Here is an 18,760-nt window from a genome sequence, read left to right as displayed (position 1 = left end):
ATTTTCAATGTAAATTTATTGGAAAAACCTGTCGAAAATGGGAGAACAACAAAATGTCTTTCGTCTAGTGAAGAAAGAGACGAGAGAAAGAGAGAGGCATTCTCATCAGGTTTATTCGAGTTTTCTTATCCGCGAAAAAGCAGGCAGGGCATTTTGTTATTGCGACTTCTTTTTACTTTCACTGTATTAATTGCTGTCTTTCGTTTTCATTAATTTCTGGTTTACCATTCGGGCTGGTACTCGACGAGAGCGATGTGTCTGTCCCGCTGTCCTACTGAGGCCGCCGACTGAGGTAAGTTTAAGTAATGCATCTCTATGCGTTTTTTTTTCCAACTTGCTTTGAATGTTAATTGAGATAAATTTTAAGAAAGTCTAGGAACCAGGATTTTTTTTTAAAGTTTTAAAGAAATAAAAGTACTTAAAAATAAATGATTAAGATAAGTAATATATTATTTTTAAATTTGTATCTGTACAGTTATTTAATTTTAGTAATTAATATACATGAAAGATTTTGTGTAGACGTTTAATAAGTCCACATTTACCTACTTTTTACGTAAACATTTTTGAAAGGTATTAAAAATTTCGATATAGACTGCTTTCCCTTACGCTTATACATATGATAACTAAAATGCAAAATGTTTTTTTTTTTCTCTCTTGTGGTGTCAAAACTTTTAATTATGCAGAACATAAGAAATTTTATAAAAGAAAAATTGAAAGATTTCAGAGAGTTGAGGACTTAATATTAAAAACTCCTTGAATTTTCTCTTGGATAGAATGGAGTTTTAATTTCTCGGAATGAAAGTTTTTACTTTTATAATTATATGATTTTGAGAATTGACAAGTTCTTAAATGAACCCATAGAGGTGACAGGAGATTCTAATGATTATAAGAAATCTGGGATTTTCTTTAGGCTATAAATAAGAGTATTGTGTGTATGCTAGATTGTAACACTATTTTTACCCATTTAATAAACGTTCGTTAGTCTACAGAGCTGGTTTTTCTTCATTGTCCTTCGACGTCGTGAAATACATGAAATTTCAAATCGTGCTTGGTATATTGACTACTAAATGTTCTTTGGATTTACTTACAGCGCATTGCACTAATTACATAAAATTACGTAGATGGTTTATGAAACATAAAGAATAATAAAACTGTATTTCCTGCAGTTTCGTGTATTCTCTTATTGATTAAGCATCATTAATTACAGATTAAACATGCTCGTCTTATCATAATTATTAGATAATTAATAATTGCACAGTATATTTCAGCAACATTGCGACCAATGCTGCAACGTTTTATGTTTGCTGGGCATATTCTTTTGCGATATCGCTGTTTCCGTAATATTCTGTTATTGAAATATGTATAATTAATCAATCACATATATATATATTTACATATTAATTAAAAAAAAAAAGTGACAAATCATGAAATAAAAAAATAACTTTTTTTTTATAGGTACCATTTTTTCTCTCACTTTTGGAATTAAAAAGAGAATGTAATATATTTCATCTTTTCACGTTAAAAAAAAACTGACTGCTGAGATTTCTTTGTACCGCAAAGTTATAGAAAAGAGATAAACTTATTGTCGGATGTCTTAAATGAACGTGTTAATTAGACGTTAATCAAATAGAATTAAGTCGTGGATACGAGATTCGGCGGATTATCGGACGTCTCGCTGCCACTGCTGCTGTAACGCGGTTGAGTCTTCAAAGCTGAATCGACGACAGGATTGTTGGCGATACAAGAATGATTGGTCGTCGACCCGTAGGTATCTTTGTACAGACAGAGGCCGCAGAATCCTGTCGCATTGTAAAGCGGCAGGTTTGCCAAGCCGTTTGATACTGCAAAATTTCTGTGAATCACACAAGACTTGATAACAAAGTAAGGCCATTTTTTAACGAAATGTTTATGATAAGTAAAGATAAATATCATTTCTCGATACTCATTACTTGTACAAAAATTGCTTTTATCTGTGAAATTAAAAAAAAAAAAAAAAAAGTACTTGAAAGGATTTGTGAAAAAGGAACAATCTACGATGATCGGTGTTTCCGTTTGTTTGAGGTAACCGCTTTTATTCGGCGAAACATTAAGGGAGAAAGAAATTGTGGCTTAAACTGTGGATCGCGTGTCGGCGGCCTTTTTCGCTCGTTTACGTTCTAAGTACCTGGCTGTTATTAAATGGAGACTTACGAGATGTTCCACCGTCGAGCACTTATTTATTTAGAATCGAGCCCTTTATAAAACGATTTAACAAAAATTTGAGGTTTCAAAGAACTGCTGGAACTCTGTCGGACTCGAAACATCGAGGGTAAGTGAGGGTTGAGTCCCTTTCAATATATTAAAATTGTAAAATGTTTAAAAATAAGAAACAACTATTTCCGCGCAACATTTTTGCTGAATTGACTTTCCCGGGAACGTTCCGTAGATTTTCTAACGTTTGCCGAAGCAAATTGATTGCGATTGCGATAGATCGGGGATGGTGAACGGGCGCGCGAGGGATGCGACAAGTGGATGAGAAAATCCCCGCGGTTAAGCACGGGGGATGCATTTATCCGTCGTTTATCCGGTTTATCGAGCGTCAGGTGCGTGTCGGCTGAATAAAACCGTTCCCGGCGAACGGCAAGGGTGGCGAAGGAATGAAGGAGAAGGTAAGGGGTAGCGGGAGAGATTCGGCGGACCCCGGGCGCGCGACGCTCGACTGCGGTTCGACCGGAGTTGATACGCCGATGTGATACACCGCTAAATAGCCTTAAGTGGGATTACGTCTCCGCTATTGTGATCTGCGGCGGAAGGAGGAGCTCATACAAATTTCGGTCTTTGTGCGACACCGGGGCGTTCTCTCGGTGCCTCGCCTCGCCTCGCCTCGCCCCCCCTCCCCCGTCTTGCCTTGCGTTGCGAAGGGTGCCGAATTCATCGGGTAACGTCTGTCCTCTGGACCGTGCCGGCCGCGTTTTCTCGAGTAATTGTTCGCGGCGAGGATCCCCGAGCTCGATTTCAGGTGAGGTGTTCGACGATTCGCGCGATTTCCCGCATTTTGGAAGAGTTATTTCGCGAGTCCCGGCGTGAGAGATTTGAAAACCGGAGGGGCCGATGCGAAAAGTCCAGGATACAAATGACTCGAGCTTTCGAAGGATATTATTGCGCCTCTCCGATTTGAGATACGAGAAGAAAATATTTTTTCGTAAAAAAACGTAATTAAATCGAAAATATTAATTTTTTTTTGTACATTTGATTCGCGAAAGTAATTATTTTTAATTACCTTAAATTGTGAATGTCTATTTTTTTAACGACCGCGCGTGGAATTATCAATTTTACGGTGCGTTCTTTTTTTTTTCTTTTTCAGAAAATTAGGAAAGTTCGATGAACAGCTGATGAAGCTAATGATCAGCGGCGTTAATAGCCGCACGATACGTCACGCTGACAAGATAACAAATCGACTGGATGCATCGTGCGTGGGATGCAAGGATATGGGACGTGTGCGAAAATCGCCATATGTTCCATATGGTCCTCTTATTCCTGAACTAACGTTCCCACGTCAGTTTCAACTGGGAGAGAAATTGGATTAGTCCGGCTCAAGTGGTTTTGAAAAATCATAAATGGTAAATAAAGTCCTAACTTACGAAAGAACGTCAATTTAAAAAGATATTTTCTGCTCGCTAGGCCATCTAATGTATTCGTAAAGGCGTTCCAGTCAAGTTAGAAATTTTAGGTAAAAAAATTAGCAAGCTGATAGGAGGATTTAAATAAATAAGTACCGGTACTGCTGATCAAGCTGCGCCTTTTCGATTCTCTTGTCCTTGGCGCGTCTGTTCTGAAACCAGATTTTGATTTGCGTCTCGGTAAGTCTCAAGGAAGTCGCCAGCTCGAATCTGCGTCCCCTCGAGATGTACTCGCCCCGGCGATACTCTACTTCCAACCTCAGCGTCTGCTCACCGCTGAATGTCGTCCTTTGTCTTCGTGGCCGGCCTTCTTTCCTTCTTCTACGCGCCACTGCGAATTAAAAAATAATTAAATCTATAGATACAAACTTCGAAATTAAAAACTTCCCCTTTCTACGCCTACTTAAATTTATTTAATATGATTATACACAATACTTTCAATATTGGAAGATTGGATAATATGTTATTTGCTTTCTTAATACCTTCGTTCGCTTCTGAACTTTGGTTTTTAGTACACCTCGTAAGGATTCGTGAAATAAATCTGATCGCGGTGTAATTTCATATCTTCGTGACGGAATAATTAGGATGTATCGAACAGAGGAAAAGAACAGGAAAGTGAGCGATGTCGGAAATTGAGGCTTCTCGAAGGCTTCTTCGTCCAATCTGGCGTAAAGCAGACACGGGATACTAATTGCTCTGCGAACCTCATAACCGCTTAAAGCAAATCGACAGATCCGCGCGATAAAGGTTTCAAAAAAAAAAAGAAACAAAAAAAGCGTATTTCAATATTTATAAGTGTAAAAAAAAATAGACTAATTAAAAAAAAAAAAACTTGCTTGCCCTAAGTTCTTATCTTTTGATGTTCAGGAAGAAATTGAGATCACGGGAACCAAATCGGGATCGTAGGACATAAGATTCTTTGCGACACAAGTGAGCCGCGACAATGCGCGACTTGCAAACCCCCGACGCGTGTATTTTCCGGCAAGTCGACTCGCGAAGGCTCAGGTGGAATGGACGGGGGAGTTTTTTTTTTCTTTTTTTCAGGGAATACTACGGCGCGTATTTCCCGCATTGAGAAGCGGCCAACTGCGTCTCGTAATCTCATCACAATATCGCGACGAAGTGTCGAAGCGGGATAAAACCGCGCGCGCGCGTGCGTTTTTCTCTCCGAACCCCGCGATGTTTTGTCAAAACCTTCCAGATGAAGAGTGAAATTCGTTAATTCGATTCTCTATTTTCAATCTCCGCCCTCTTCGCCAGTGGCGATATTCTCCGAGGAAGAAAACCGTTTCGAAAGAGAGTTCAAGATGAGCACAGTGTAAAACCAACACCACCGATCAGATTATTTAAAGTTATTTCAACCCGACCGTGCTAGGCAATTTATCTGATAGTTTATTTTCTACCGTGAGTATTTGGGGCACCACTTAACGCGAAATAGCCGAAATTCACTCGTGCTTCATCCATGGCATTTGCTTTAATTAAATAAAAAAAAAGAACTTTAATTTTTGGCGCCCTCGCACTGTTCTTGAGAATCGCGCAACTTCAGAATTAAGAACTTTGAATCCGAGAAATAGGCGTAAATAATCCGGGCATTTTTCGAAGGGAAAAAACTTGCGCGAAGAAATATTGGAGGTTTTATTAAATTACGAAAGCGTCTGAACCGATTTTCTTCTCTCTCAAAATAATTTCTATGTTGGACCTTGCAACATTGTCGCGCAGAAAATGACGAAAGAGCGTTTCGATATGTTCACCGTCTGGACGGTGGTCGTGTCCGCTCCGCGTCACGTAATACATCACAAAATCTGCTTAGTGATTCGCGAATACACGAACGCAAAGACGTCTTTCGATTCTCAGCTTACGACGAGAGAGAGAGAGAGAGAGAGAATTGAGCTTTCAGAGATACGTGATGCAATCGCTTACATTTCTATGTACACGTTTCCGTGCAACTTGCACGATGGACACATGAATGAAACAGAATGCTTGTTTCTTGACCAAAGTAATACATGAAATTCGTGCTGCACAACTCAAGATTTCGATGTATTACAATTTAAAAATAAAGAAAGGGATTCTTTTAATTTAATGTATGTGATAAGAATTGATATTAAGCCGAATCAATTAAATTTAATTAACAAAGAAATTAAATTTGTCTGATTTGCATTGGGCTAATTTGATTGAAGTCGATTTAGTGGCGATTCTTTTGGAACAGTGAAAGGCAGAACATCGTTCGTTAATTAACTGTAGAAGTAACGAGCGCTTACGGAAGGCCGAGAATCCTTGAAAGTGGTGCTCGGTGATAGACTGATAGTTCGGTAGGACGTGAAGATGCGACGGCAGCGTGGGTGGATGCGTAAGCTGGAAAGTTTGACCAGATACTCGCGGAAGAAATCCCTGCAGGAAAGGCAGTCTCACGCCCGTAAATACCGAGTCCTTCTTCGTATCCTTGCTCTCGAATAACTTATTACTCGCGAGGTCGTTTGGCACTTTTTCGAGGTCTTTGGCGTGTGGTACCTGGCGGAAATAAAACGGCAATAGCTTGAGCTGGTTCCACGATATTCTCAATCGAGTTTGGGAGCTCCTTCACTTTGAAGAAACCGATTCCTCGACATCTATTTCGAAAGCATTTAAAAGTGGATCTACTTACAGGCAACATTTTATGTGATTCGGGCGAATCGGGAAGCGCGTGTGATGCTTTCTTCGCGATATCTGGCGAAGAATCCGAACTCTCTCTCGCGTGGTCCTCGTCCTCGTCATCCTCCGTTTTCTTAGTCGCTTCCAAATGGCCGTAAAGCCGCGCGAAGAAACGCCGCGGCGACGACGGCCTCCTCGCTTTCTTCGCAGACATTTAATTAGTTTACAAGTCGCAGGATACGGTGACTCCTGCGGCGCTTTGATAGAGGTTTCCCAATATTTCTGTAATTCGAAACGTTGAGATGGACTTCCTTTTTTTTCAGCCTCCCCTTCGTGCGATTCACTATTTTCTTACTCCTTTATCCTGTTTTCGATCGGGACCTCATTTTCACTCGACGTGCCGTTCTAAAATAAACCTCCGGTAAGAACTTCACAAGGACGCGATTCTTTGTGCGATTATTGAGACGAAATTAGAAATTAAAAATACTGACGCCATCCCGCAGTGATCTCGGGAGAACGTTGGAGAACTCGCATTCGTATGCGGCGCCTCGCAGAAGGGCGGCAGATTCCACGAGCTGGAGGACGTCAGTTCCTGCGGGGTGGCACGCGCGTCTGAATCACCTGGCCGTGTCCTCCATTCTCTCACCTCGTGCTGACTAGAAACGCGGCACTGTGGTAGGGAGATATCCTCCCTTCTGCCCGAAGGTATCACTCCACCCTCGAGCACCCTCCAGCGCTGCACCGCCCCTTATGCGAAATCGCACGTGCGGCCGCATTTGCACCGCCGAAAGTTTCTCGCTTCCTGTGAACAGATAAACACGCGTTAAGGATATCCGGAATTGATCCTTCACGGCCTTCTTCGTAACAGCGCGAAGTCACGTTTATGAAGTCTGATAAAAAAAAAACTAGAAATTTATAAATATACATGCTGTTAAAATACGCGCGCAGTTTATTGTAATGTTATACGTTGAAAAATGATTTTAAATATTAATTATTTACTTGAATAACACAAATTTATTTACTGAACAGTAATATAGTAATAGATCACTTCGAGTTTTATTTTATTAATTTTATAAATGCTACGTGTGATTAATGTATCATCAAGCCGCACAGATTTTTAAAGTAGCACGCGAGAGGAAGATAGTAAACGAGACAACAATGGAGGGAAAAAAGGAAAAAAAAAAAAAAGGAAATACTTAAGTTGCTTCAACAATCGCGGTACCAATCATGCGTTACTTTGCGAGGAAATTAAAGGGGAGGATTCCGCGAGTAGAAATGAAAAAAGAACCGCGCGCGCGGTTTACCGTGAACATCGAGATTGCTGCTGAGTTCATTCTATTCTCAATTTTCTTGCAATGAAACGACGCGTTGCTGATGAATCCCGATTATTATTACTCGTCGGCATTGAAATATTTCTTCCGTAATCCCAATCTACGATCGAAGCATTATTCTTTACGTCCGTTTGTACCTAATGCGAAACCCATTGTTCAAGCAGAACGGAGAATAAATCGAATTACATGGAAATCTTTACAAAACATAACGTTTATAATTTATCTTGAATGTACAGCGTATAAAGTGCTCTTAGCCGCATCAATTTTTGTGTTCGACTGTTCGAAAATAAGGGGCTTTAAAAATAATAGGCTTTAAAAATTGTTCCCGAAATTCACAATTTTCGTAACGTAACGCATATCACATGTATATTATAACTTTTTTTTTTTTTTTAATACAATTCCGTTACGCGTGATATTTTCCAATATTCATTTCCTCTCAATTATCTTTAATTCATTACGCGTTACGCGTTTTTCCCGTCGCTATTCTGCTTCCTCAAAAGATCAAGCGAGATCAAGCAACGGCAGTACCGAAATAACGGCGGCAACAACGTGCGAGCTTTTGCAAAGCCCTCCGCCTTCCCTTCGTCCCGCGGCTATTAAACGCTCGGCGGCTAAAAAACTTGGGCAACACTCTCCGCGGTATCCCAGCATCATCATGGACCCCTACCCCACCCCCACTCCCCCCCAATCCTCCCATCAACCCCCTTTCGGTTTCCCGGATGATCTGATTGTTTTACGTTCGCATGAGATTTACCTGCACGGCAACGGCGACGGCGGCAGGCCGGCGGAGGCGGATTCCGGATGCTGGGACCAATCGGGTGGCGGTCGGAAATCGATGTAATTAGAGAGGAACCAACCCGACGAGAGGCCGGAGACTTCGGGGGTGGCATGCGCGCGGCGCCCGCGCGCGAACGGCTCTCCCCGGCGTGTATATGGGTGTCTAATTCCCTTTGTGCGTCGCCTATTGTTGGCATTACGATTATTACGCTCACGCTGATTTCGCTCTCCCGTCGTCTCGCGTGGTCGTCGTCGACGCGACGCGACAATACAATTATCGTTATCCCCACGGTCAATACGCGACGCCGACGAGAGGCGGCATTGGGACACGCTGCAGATGCGCGCCGTTTATCGACGTGTTCTCTGGAGAACAAATTACTATTATTATTACTGTTATTGCTGTTTTCCCTTTTTTTTTTTCTTTCCTTTAAATTACTGAAAAATAATGGGAACTACGCGAAGTACTTTAGCTCGGCCGTCGTCAAACGAATAAATCTAAGCCGCGAATAGAGAGATGTAATTACGTAGAGGTATTAATTAACATTTTTCAACGTTACCTGATAGAATGCGATCGCAGTTTACGCCAAGTCGCGGAAGCGTTGATTCTTTTTCTGGCCATAAAGCAGTGGTCATAGTACTCTGAGAATAGAAGACTGCGTTTAGTAACGAATGACGAGAAATTTGAGAGTAAGAATTAATATAATAAAGTTCCAGTACTTTGATAAATATTATACATATATGAAAGGTTATTTGAGTGTTGATGTAAATGGAAAATAACTTTTAAGATTGCGACTTGGCTGCGATTGTACAATAGTAACAATAAGTTGACAGAAATGCAAAGCTTTTATTGCTCACTTAGAATTATTTTCGCTCAAGGTGGAAGAAAGATTTATGAGAAAGTTTCTTTATTATAAAGGAATTAAGCGAGAGTAAATGACGCACACAAAGCTCACGCTTTGTAACGCTAAATATTTATAATCTTCAATTACAATTAAACAGTAATTTAATCGTGCGTCTATATAGGTAGACGATCGAGAAATTCAATGTGAACAAGATGAAAAATGTAATATATCAGTTAATTTTCATTACTGTCTCTATTACCTTGATAAGCCGAGGATGGTCAACTCCCATCATTGCCTCAAATTGACCATTGTACATACATGCAACCAGTATGGGCACTCCGGCCAATTTTTCGGTTCGTGTCGATCGGTCTGCGCATCCGCCATCTTTTTGAGGTCAGCCAATCAGATAATCGGTGTGTATGTGTTAAAAAAATCTAGAAATGGCTCTATACAGCCTATAGTCCGAGGCATGGGGTACGTACAACGCTGTCATAATAAAATTAGATTGAATTAAAATTAGAAAATGAAAAAAAAAAGTATATGAAAGTTATATACTATAAATCATATAATTCAAATTAAATCTCTTCTCTTTACTACTCTTGAATATTTCATTTGCTTTAATAAACATTTTTATCGTTCTTGAAAATTTTAGAAATAAAATATCAAGACAATGCGTAAAAATTAATCGCATTTTTCCATCGCGATAAATTAATAGGGTGCTATATTACTTTTTATTGCAAAGAAGAGCACCAAGTCCCTTTGGCGCAGAGGATAGCGCGTTGGACTTCTAATCCAAAGGTCGTGGGTTCGATCCCCACAAGGGATGGGCACTCCTTTTTCTTCTTTTTTCACATTTAGTACTTATTAACAATGCCTTTTATTTCGTTTCTATAAAAAATACAAAAAAAAATAGTTAAAAATTAATCAAAAGTGCAATTGTTTTTTTTTCTTTTTTTTATGAATTTACCTTTTATATTATAATCGATACAAAATTTATGTTCGTGTAGTAGAATACACGCATGCCAAGAATATGCCAACGCGTGCTCGCATACACACGTTGATTTGAAATTAATTTAAAGGATTTGTAACTCGTGATAGAATTTAAGATAGAACTTCATTTATAATTTTATGTACGAAAAACGTTATAGAAATGATACAACGTATACATAATTAAACTAAATATGAAAAAACAAATAAGTATGGCAAGAAACAAGTTGGTTTCTCAATTTTAAATTTGCTAATTAAATAAATTACAAATATATTATTTACATATTGTACAACGTATATTCTGTTTTATATTCTCTTTCAAATTAAAATCTAATATCTGAAACGTCATAAGATTCGTAAGCAAATTCTTCTTTGTGAAATCTATCATATTCTAAACCGATGTAATCTATTTCTAATCTAAAGTGGCCAGATAAATCATCCGCTAACGTTATACCAAAACTCGAAATGTCATGCTGAGTAAGTGGCATTTGCATATCTTGTAATCTGCCTTTACTCGCAAATACAAACTTGGAAAACGGCACTCGGACGTGTTGCCAATAAGGTCCACCTCTAGTATGAAGCGGGTAATGATACATGTCTTGCCAGGTTAAATCAAATATGCCTTTAGTAGCGATATTCAATGTGTAGCATCTACCATCACCTCTAATATGAAGGACAAGATGTGTATATGGTGACCAGTCATGGTAGACCTCACGCATGAAAGACTTTCGTTTAGGTATACTGTTAAAATTGCAATAACCAGCACGTTTTATTTTTCCATCCTTGGGTAAACGAGTGTTTAACATGCCTGAAAATACACCAGTGCCATTGGAACTCATATCCAACCTGGTGGAGAAAAATTAAAAAAAGTATGAATATATATATTAGGTTGAAAAATGTATATAATATAAAAAGTACAGAATACATTGTACAATTGCACACTCATATTAATTTATTGATCTTACTTGGCTATTGAATAACCCTCATTGTAATCACTGTCACATGTAACAACCCACTGTTCCAGTGACTTTGGATCACCTTTAAATCGCCATAAAACATCAACTTCATCTTGTCTATATATAAAAATGGGATCATTTCTGAATCTTTCCTTTATTTCCTCTTTTAAAAGACCAAGCTCTACTTTAAACTGTTTGTATCCCATGCGCATTTTATCAAGAATACTTAATTCTTGCTCAGGTGGTGGCTTATCATATATTGTTTTATAGCCTGACTTTGGATCTCGTCGAAAAATGCACGACAAACTTGAGGTCGTATGCAATTTTCTCCTGGTAATTGTCAAGTCTGTTAATAACTTGGTGCAGAGTCGCGTAGTCATATTTGTCTGAGATTTTATACAGAAATTATAAATGAGGTTATCTTCTATTTGCCTTTAGTTCGTTCGACATAAATTCTTCGTTAATTACAATTTATAATACACTTTCAATATACATTAAGCGTTTATACAATGTAAAATAATTTTGATGTTTGCATGGAACTACATTTAAAAATTAATAAAAATAACAATACAATTCTAAATTGACCTCACGTGGCAAGTAGTGAATTGCACCAAACTGTACTGCAAAGGTGCAAATGGTAAAATCAACTTGGAACAGATAAATAAATATATCGAATTTTTTTTTCATAAAAAAATTAATGAACTGATTGACAATTTCTTATAATAATTTAAAGTAATTTTTCTGTAATAAAATCAAGTTTATAACATTAAATATATTGTACTTTACAAAACTTTATACATATAGAATATTATTATTTATCTCTGTACAAAGCAAATAAAATATTACAAAAAAAAGTGATACGATCTAAATAAATCTAAAAGGTAATGTTATGCATATATAATACATATGTAATGCACATATGAGAACTACGGCGATGTTCGCGGTGTTTTTTTCTTTCTCAATAATTTGTATGTATCCTTCGACAATAGATAACTGATACCACCCGCGACTGTTGTGAACGCCGTTATGTAGCACAGACCTATTAAAATCGGGTGGTCGACAAAATGGTACACTGGAGCGGCCAACGTTCCAGCAACCAGAGTTAACTGCACTCCTGTGTTTAATTTGCTCGTTAGAGTCGGCGCCAATTGCACAGTAGCATGCGTAGGATCAAAGTATCTTGCTAAGGTTTTCTGAAAAGGCATCATCCTATGGAAATTAATCTATCGACAAAGTATAGACAAAGCGATATTTTACAGATTCAAAATATACGCACTGGTGGAGGTAAGGAACGATATCTGATATAAGATGCAGCAGTAACGAGAACGACATCGCGTGAGACGACGAGGCAAGTGAGCGGAACTGGTATCAAGCCAACCCATGCTAGAGAAAGGAATAAGGTTCCAACGAGTAACTTGTCTGCAACTGGATCTAAAAAACTTCCGAGTTTCGATGCCTGAGATGTCCAAGTACGCGCAATCCATCCATCTGCTAAGTCACTCAATCCTGCAAATGCGAGCAACCATAGCGCTATCTAGGCCATGGTATACAAATATCTTAAAAATATCTGTATAATGTGACACCTTTTACTTACTAATTTCATTACCAAAGGTCCCTAATTATTTATTCATTTATTTGAAACGTATCTTCATTGGAATAATGTACAATACCTGATAATCTTGTGACAGAATCAAATAACTTAAGAATGGTGACGTTATTATGCGACCCATGCAAAGCATATTGGGTATCGTCCAAATGTTCTCTCTTTCAATGATTTCTTCTACTTTTCTTCGTGTACGTTTAAAATTTTGTACTATACGTATTCGCAAAGCTTTCTTTTGCATTCTATCATTCCCACCAATGCGCTGCCTATAATAATTTTTACTTTCTGTGACATAAAATTTGGTTTGACAGATAGGTATACATCGCTTTAAACAATGCTCTATCAAACTTTTATTTAAGGCTGTGCAGTGTCCAAATTGTAGAGCAGTGAAGCAGTTCATAGTTGGCTGTATCCTACATAAAAAATGTAAGAAAGATTAATAATATAAATATAATTTGATAAATAAAAATATATAAAAAATAAATATATAAAATAATATATATATATATATATATATATATATACTCTTAATTAAATTATAAATTATAATATTTTTATTAAATTTTAATAACAAATAATTCTCTAAAACGCTAAACTTGAAAATTTATAAATTTGTTAAAAATGACCAAGGCTATCTTACCACCCGAAAATATTCATTTTAGCTTGTTTATTTTATTTGCAACAAAACGCGTGATATTTTCTCATTAGTCCTTTAGTCAAAACCAATAAAATAATCTTTTTTTTTCTCTCTCTCTCTCTCTAATACATAACCTTGAAAAATTAAGTTTGCAATAACGTTGCTTTTGACTTGAATTTATCATTGAATCTGTAGAAACGATGCAATAGAAAATTAATCTTTCTTGCCTGCCTGGAACTCGAGATCTTAAATTCATTCGTATATATAAGTATAAGCGATATACATGATCAATTTCAAATGCACGCGTTCTACGAAAAATTGTTTTACCTCGAGCTATTAATTTCTCTTATCGAGACTGTAATATTTTATAAATGTCGCAAAGACCGAACGGATTGTGCGGCACGAGGTGTATGCGCTTGCTGCTTTTTTTCATGTCACGTGTATATTCGTCATCTCTCGATATTTCTAGGTTTTTTCAAGAGAAAATTCGTTGCAGAGCGAGTTCACCGGCAACTCAAGTCAAGTAAAGTGAACTCCGGCAAGGACGTCACCATGTTTTCCGTAATCGGTCATCGTCGCGAGTAATCGTGGCTGATCGTGGCGCCGGGAAGTGGCAGTGACGGTGGCGGTGGCGGTGATGGTGGATGTATGAGATGAGTATGGATTCCGGTAATTTTCGCTTTCGGGGAGGTTGTATCCCTCCGCCGCCGCGGCCGCGGCTGCGGCGGCGCGGTCACCATAGCAACGACAGAACGCGGAACTACTTGCGGAAGTTCACTCATTAATCCTGAATCGCCGGTGGTGGCGGGCAGTGGCGGGCGACACGATTTTCGTAGTGCTGCTGTTTAATTTTCGCTCGCAAGCGCAATACCTCGTTCGAGGACCTCGAGGCGCAAAATCGTCAGGATCTGTCGCTCTGACGAAGGACCAGCTAACAGACTTGTTCGCGACGTCTGTCTCTCTCGTCTACGTCGACATCGATCGGATCAGATCTCGAAATCGTCCACGGAAAAGACACCCCCGAGTCTCCTAATGTAAGTACGCGATGACAGCGTTGCATGGATCGTCAACTGATGTCCGACGACGAGCTGTTTTTCGCTAGACGTGCGTTACATTCGCGAAACTCTTTGCCATAAAATTTACCTCCTTGCCCGTTTCGCCGTTCGCGAACGTTAATCGATTGCGGAAACTGATGTATTGACCGCTTCAAAATTTATTTTCGTTTCCTTGACCGTTTGCGACGCGACGAGCCTGCGATAAATTGTTCTCGCGACTCTCGGTCCATGATAATTAATATTTCTCTTTCTCATTATTTCGTTCATGTTACGATCAGGTTTATCCGAGATCAGAGTAGGACCTGCTATAGCAGTGGTACTGTCAAGGTAGGTACAAATCCTATCAGAGGCAGTACCGATAATGGACGCGGTACCAGCAGGCTTGGCACAGTTAGGGGAAATGCCAATAATATGCGAGGAGGATTAAAAGGAAAGCAGCCTGGTAGAAGCCTCAACAAAGTAAACTGGGATCTTCATGATTTACAGCCAATACACAAAGACTTTTATGTAGAGCATCCTGCAGTTAGAAACAGGTATTAATACTATTTGTAATTGATATTAAATATTATAAATGAGATAAATTATTAAATGTACCGATAATTTTCATCCTGAATTAGATCCAAGGAAGAAGTCCATCTGTTTCGAAAGAATGCTGAAATAACTGCAAAAGGTGAAAACATTCCTAATCCTATACAATATTTTCAAGAAGGAAATTTTCCACCTTATGTAATGGAAGGTATTAATAGAGAAGGATACTCGCAACCTACTCCAATTCAAGCTCAAGGATGGCCTATTGCCCTTAGTGGCAGAGATCTTGTTGCAATTGCTCAAACTGGCTCTGGGAAGACTCTTGGGGTATGTGCATGCATGTGCATATACATAAAAAATATAACTGTGTGTGTGTGTGTATGTATATATATATATATAAAATGTTATTTTACATTTTTTTAGTATATTTTACCTGCAATTGTGCATATTACACATCAACCGCTTATAAACAGTGGTGATGGTCCAATAGTATTGATCTTGGCTCCAACTAGAGAATTAGCTCAACAAATTCAAGAAGTAGCTAATAGTTTTGGTGAGACTGCAGCTGTAAGAAATACATGTATCTTCGGCGGGGCTCCAAAGGGACCACAAGCACACGACTTGGAAAGAGGCATTGAAATATGCATAGCTACACCAGGTAGACTTATAGATTTCCTAGAAAAAGGAACTACTAACTTATGTAGGTACGTAAAGTTCTTTAAAGTTTTAGTAACAAATATTAATTACAAATGCAAATTTATAACTCAATTTATTTTAGATGTACTTATCTAGTACTTGATGAAGCTGATCGCATGTTAGATATGGGATTCGAACCTCAGATTCGAAAAATAATTGAGCAGATACGTCCCGACAGGCAAGTGTTAATGTGGTCAGCAACATGGCCTAAGGAAGTTCGCACACTTGCGGAGGATTTTTTAACGGATTATGTGCAACTCAATGTCGGCTCTTTAACTCTATCAGCCAATCATAACATCACTCAAATTATCGATGTTTGTCACGAATATGAAAAAGACTCAAAGTTATATAGATTACTTCAAGAAATCGGCACTGAAAAAGAAAATAAAACCATTATATTTGTCGAAACTAAACGTAAAGTTGACGATATCACGAGAAATATTAGGCGCGAAGGGTGGCAAGCTATGAGTATTCACGGTGATAAAAATCAACAAGAAAGGGATCATGTATTACAAGAGTTCCGCAGCGGAAGAGCACCGATTTTAGTCGCGACTGATGTAGCCGCTAGAGGCTTGGGTACGTAATAGTTTTGGTCATTATCTGGTAATATCTCTGAATACAAGCATTGCCAAGTTTTTATGCCCAAATGCAGTAACGGTATATGTATTTAATTAAATAAAAAATACAATTTTGGAATTATAAAATAATAATTTATATATAACAAATTTTTAAAGATGTATACCTATGTTATATAAAAAAATGTAATATATAGAATGATATTGTTAATAATAATGAACAAGACATGGTTTAACTACTTTACAGATGTGGATGATGTGAAATACGTGATAAATTTCGATTATCCATCTTCGTCAGAGGATTACATACATAGAATCGGTCGAACTGGACGTAAGCGACAAACCGGAACGGCATATGCATTTTTTACAACTCATAATATGAAGCACGCCGGAGACTTGATAGAAGTTTTACGAGAGGCCGGACAGAATGTTAATCCACGTCTCAGTGAAATGGCTGAGATGGCCAAAGCGGGAAACTTGAGCGGCAGAAGTATGTTTTTCCACATATTTGATTTATATAGTTATAATCTTTATTCTAAAGATATATGCATGAACTGTTTTTTTTTTAAGTTTTATTACTTATGTTACATAATTATATGTATAGTAAATGTAAAAGAATAAGAAAAAAAATTAAAAGTAAATTTTTTATTGTAGCAGTAGTAATTACTAATTATTCGATCAATTAATTTATATTTATATTGTTACAATAAGGTGGGAAACGTTTCGGTGGTGGTGTTTCTGGTAATGGCGCTGAAAGGAATAATAGTCGACGAGGCAGTGATAAAGGAAGAGGCGGTAGTTCATCAAGAGGAAGAGGTTCTTCTCATAACGCGACTTCCTATCAGCTTTCTTCGAATATTTATTCCGATTCAGATTATAATAATTATAATTGTATAAAGCAAAATAATTCCTTAGGTCAGAGCGCAGCGTACGGCTATAGTACGCAAAGAAATTATGAGCAAGAAAGTGTGCCTCAAAATTATAGAGGTGATGATAATTACGGCAATCGTTATTCTTACAAAAGCACAACTTATTAATTAATTTTTTTTTCGAATAATTAAAAAAATATTACATAATAATTTGACGATGTAAAATGTTATGTTTAATTATAACAAAATTTGATAAAATGCAGGTAAAAAGCTTGTTAAAACTAGATAAAAAAGTACATATATACAGAAAACAAACGTAAATGCAACAAGTTACGTTATATACTTGTAAAAATAATATGATATATTCTATATCATATCAATTAAATAATTACAATATTTGTAAGTTAGTATTAAAAAAATTTGTTAAAAGTATATATATTATCTATTTGTTTGCATATGCTTAAAACGTTTTTTTTTTTTTTTTTCTACAAAATTTGACAGATACACGATTGTGAGTTTAATATAACATTAGTATGTGATCATACAGTAAAAACGTTCAAATATTAATTTTTTCTTTAAAGAGTTTTGAACTTAATTTTATAACAAATATTTTACTTATAAATTTTATAAAACGTAAAATTTTCTTACAAAATGATATAAGTTTTATAACGTATTATAGTTTGTTGATACTAATTAATAAATAGCAATTTTTATTATAAAAAGAATATAATAAGAATAAAATTTGGAAAGCAAGTTATGAGACTTGGAGAATATGCAGAAAGTGCAATTGATAGACTATATATGAATATGAATATGAATATTAATGTATTATTTATTTTTAAATAGGATGTGAAAATTTTCCACTAGTATGTGATCTTATAATGCAGAAATACCTGTTGATCTATGCTTAGATTTGTGTGATAAGCAAAACGATGAGAACTAAATGCACAGTTTTTCACGAGTTAATTGTTTGTAAATTGCCAGGAATACTAAAATTGTTTGATAAAGTATATACTGAATCTTACATCGATTAAAGAATTGACATTGTATTTTAACCCTTGGGTATATGAATAGTCTCATACAATTAATATGCTAATAAATTTAATGAAACTCGCTATTAGATAATTGTTTCGATAGCTTGTTAATTACTTTTTATTTGTGATACTAAAAATTGACAAGTATCTTTAGTTTTTTCGTATCTCTAACTTCTGATTATTATCTTTAAGGGAAAATAGAATTTTGTTGGTATGTTTGTTGCGTGAACTTATGTTATATAATAAATAAAGTGAACTTTTGCCCTCTTGAAAGCAACTAAGATTTATCTTGTGTTTTCAGCACGATCGAGATACATATTTGTCTTCCAAATTGTTATTTACTAAAAATGTAGATCGTACGTATAGTGTTGCATAACTATTACGGACAATTAAACAAATTTAAAAGTTATATTGTGATATATAGACATTTGAATTGCAAATGAAAAGAAAAAGAAATAAAAGAAAAATTTTTTTAACGCGATATAATATTAATAATTTAAAGTTGAATATTGATTGCTTTTCGAATTTGGTGCCACTTTGATTTCGTCGCTCGGACGTGTTGGCGCTGAAGATCGTGCCTGAC

General features: G+C 37.0%; 4 protein-coding genes and 1 non-coding gene across 8 annotated transcripts; 2 read left to right on the top strand and 3 right to left on the bottom strand.

Annotated features, from left to right (window-relative positions):
- Nucleotides 1-1,079: 1,079 nt before the first annotated feature.
- LOC139105224 (homeobox protein rough) lies at nucleotides 1,080-10,978 on the bottom strand. 3 transcript variants are annotated; one of them, XM_070661222.1, is made up of 10 exons: nucleotides 10,886-10,978; nucleotides 9,966-10,125; nucleotides 9,497-9,723; nucleotides 8,953-9,034; nucleotides 6,779-7,089; nucleotides 6,643-6,692; nucleotides 6,301-6,569; nucleotides 5,918-6,167; nucleotides 3,756-3,990; nucleotides 1,080-1,852 (listed from the first exon to the last, which is right to left on the bottom strand). In XM_070661222.1, exons 7-10 carry the CDS (start codon nucleotides 6,499-6,501, stop codon nucleotides 1,633-1,635), a joined length of 906 nt encoding a protein of 301 aa, XP_070517323.1. In that variant the 5' UTR covers nucleotides 6,502-6,569; nucleotides 6,643-6,692; nucleotides 6,779-7,089; nucleotides 8,953-9,034; nucleotides 9,497-9,723; nucleotides 9,966-10,125; nucleotides 10,886-10,978; the 3' UTR covers nucleotides 1,080-1,632. The 3 variants fall into 3 exon arrangements, with proteins under 3 accessions (XP_070517323.1, XP_070517321.1, XP_070517322.1); XM_070661220.1 differs by having other exon boundaries at nucleotides 6,301-6,692; XM_070661221.1 differs by having other exon boundaries at nucleotides 6,301-7,089.
- Nucleotides 9,991-10,063, top strand: Trnar-ucu (transfer RNA arginine (anticodon UCU)). The gene has a single exon. It is a non-coding gene; the product is annotated as a tRNA-Arg (tRNA).
- Nucleotides 10,144-11,797, bottom strand: Cia30 (complex I intermediate-associated protein 30). The gene is made up of 2 exons (XM_070661224.1): nucleotides 11,190-11,797; nucleotides 10,144-11,070 (listed from the first exon to the last, which is right to left on the bottom strand). Exons 1-2 carry the CDS (start codon nucleotides 11,558-11,560, stop codon nucleotides 10,548-10,550), a joined length of 894 nt encoding a protein of 297 aa, XP_070517325.1. The 5' UTR covers nucleotides 11,561-11,797; the 3' UTR covers nucleotides 10,144-10,547.
- A 119-nt stretch (nucleotides 11,798-11,916) lies between these two features.
- Cls (cardiolipin synthase) lies at nucleotides 11,917-14,044 on the bottom strand. Of its 2 annotated transcripts, XM_070661225.1 has the most exons (5): nucleotides 13,748-14,044; nucleotides 13,424-13,609; nucleotides 12,851-13,196; nucleotides 12,457-12,714; nucleotides 11,917-12,373 (listed from the first exon to the last, which is right to left on the bottom strand). In XM_070661225.1, the coding sequence occupies exons 2-5, from the start codon at nucleotides 13,438-13,440 to the stop codon at nucleotides 12,107-12,109; spliced, it is 888 nt and encodes a 295-aa protein (XP_070517326.1). In that variant the 5' UTR covers nucleotides 13,441-13,609; nucleotides 13,748-14,044; the 3' UTR covers nucleotides 11,917-12,106. The 2 variants fall into 2 exon arrangements, with proteins under 2 accessions (XP_070517326.1, XP_070517327.1); XM_070661226.1 differs by lacking the exon at nucleotides 13,424-13,609.
- Nucleotides 14,045-14,174: 130 nt separating this feature from the next.
- LOC139105218 (uncharacterized) lies at nucleotides 14,175-18,450 on the top strand. The gene is made up of 7 exons (XM_070661210.1): nucleotides 14,175-14,454; nucleotides 14,754-15,008; nucleotides 15,093-15,330; nucleotides 15,427-15,707; nucleotides 15,782-16,275; nucleotides 16,522-16,764; nucleotides 16,986-18,450. Coding segments are annotated over exons 1-7 (1,839 nt in total). The 5' UTR covers nucleotides 14,175-14,452; the 3' UTR covers nucleotides 17,312-18,450.
- The last annotated feature ends 310 nt before the right edge of the window (nucleotides 18,451-18,760 follow it).

Source organism: Cardiocondyla obscurior, linkage group LG08, assembly GCF_019399895.1.
Source record: "Cardiocondyla obscurior isolate alpha-2009 linkage group LG08, Cobs3.1, whole genome shotgun sequence".
NCBI lineage: Eukaryota > Metazoa > Arthropoda > Insecta > Hymenoptera > Formicidae > Cardiocondyla > Cardiocondyla obscurior.
The sequence above is the reverse complement of the archived record's forward strand: the minus strand, read 5'-3'. Positions and strand labels throughout refer to the sequence as shown.

Coding starts and splice junctions, on each gene's coding strand:
- LOC139105224 (XM_070661221.1), bottom strand. CDS start 6,501: ATGTCTGCGAAGAAAGCGAGGAGGCCGTCGTCGCCGCGGCGTTTCTTC. Junction 6,168..6,300: donor AATCACATAAAATGTTGCCT/GTAAGTAGATCC, acceptor TATTTCCGCCAG/GTACCACACGCCAAAGACCT. Junction 3,991..5,917: donor TCAAGGATTCTCGGCCTTCC/GTAAGCGCTCGT, acceptor TTTAATTCGCAG/TGGCGCGTAGAAGAAGGAAA.
- Cia30 (XM_070661224.1), bottom strand. CDS start 11,560: ATGACTACGCGACTCTGCACCAAGTTATTAACAGACTTGACAATTACC. Junction 11,071..11,189: donor GAGGGTTATTCAATAGCCAA/GTAAGATCAATA, acceptor TTTCTCCACCAG/GTTGGATATGAGTTCCAATG.
- Cls (XM_070661225.1), bottom strand. Junction 12,715..12,850: donor TTCTGTCACAAGATTATCAG/GTATTGTACATT, acceptor ACCATGGCCTAG/ATAGCGCTATGGTTGCTCGC. Junction 12,374..12,456: donor ATCGTTCCTTACCTCCACCA/GTGCGTATATTT, acceptor ATGCCTTTTCAG/AAAACCTTAGCAAGATACTT.
- LOC139105218 (XM_070661210.1), top strand. Junction 15,009..15,092: donor CATCCTGCAGTTAGAAACAG/GTATTAATACTA, acceptor ATCCTGAATTAG/ATCCAAGGAAGAAGTCCATC. Junction 15,708..15,781: donor GGAACTACTAACTTATGTAG/GTACGTAAAGTT, acceptor AATTTATTTTAG/ATGTACTTATCTAGTACTTG.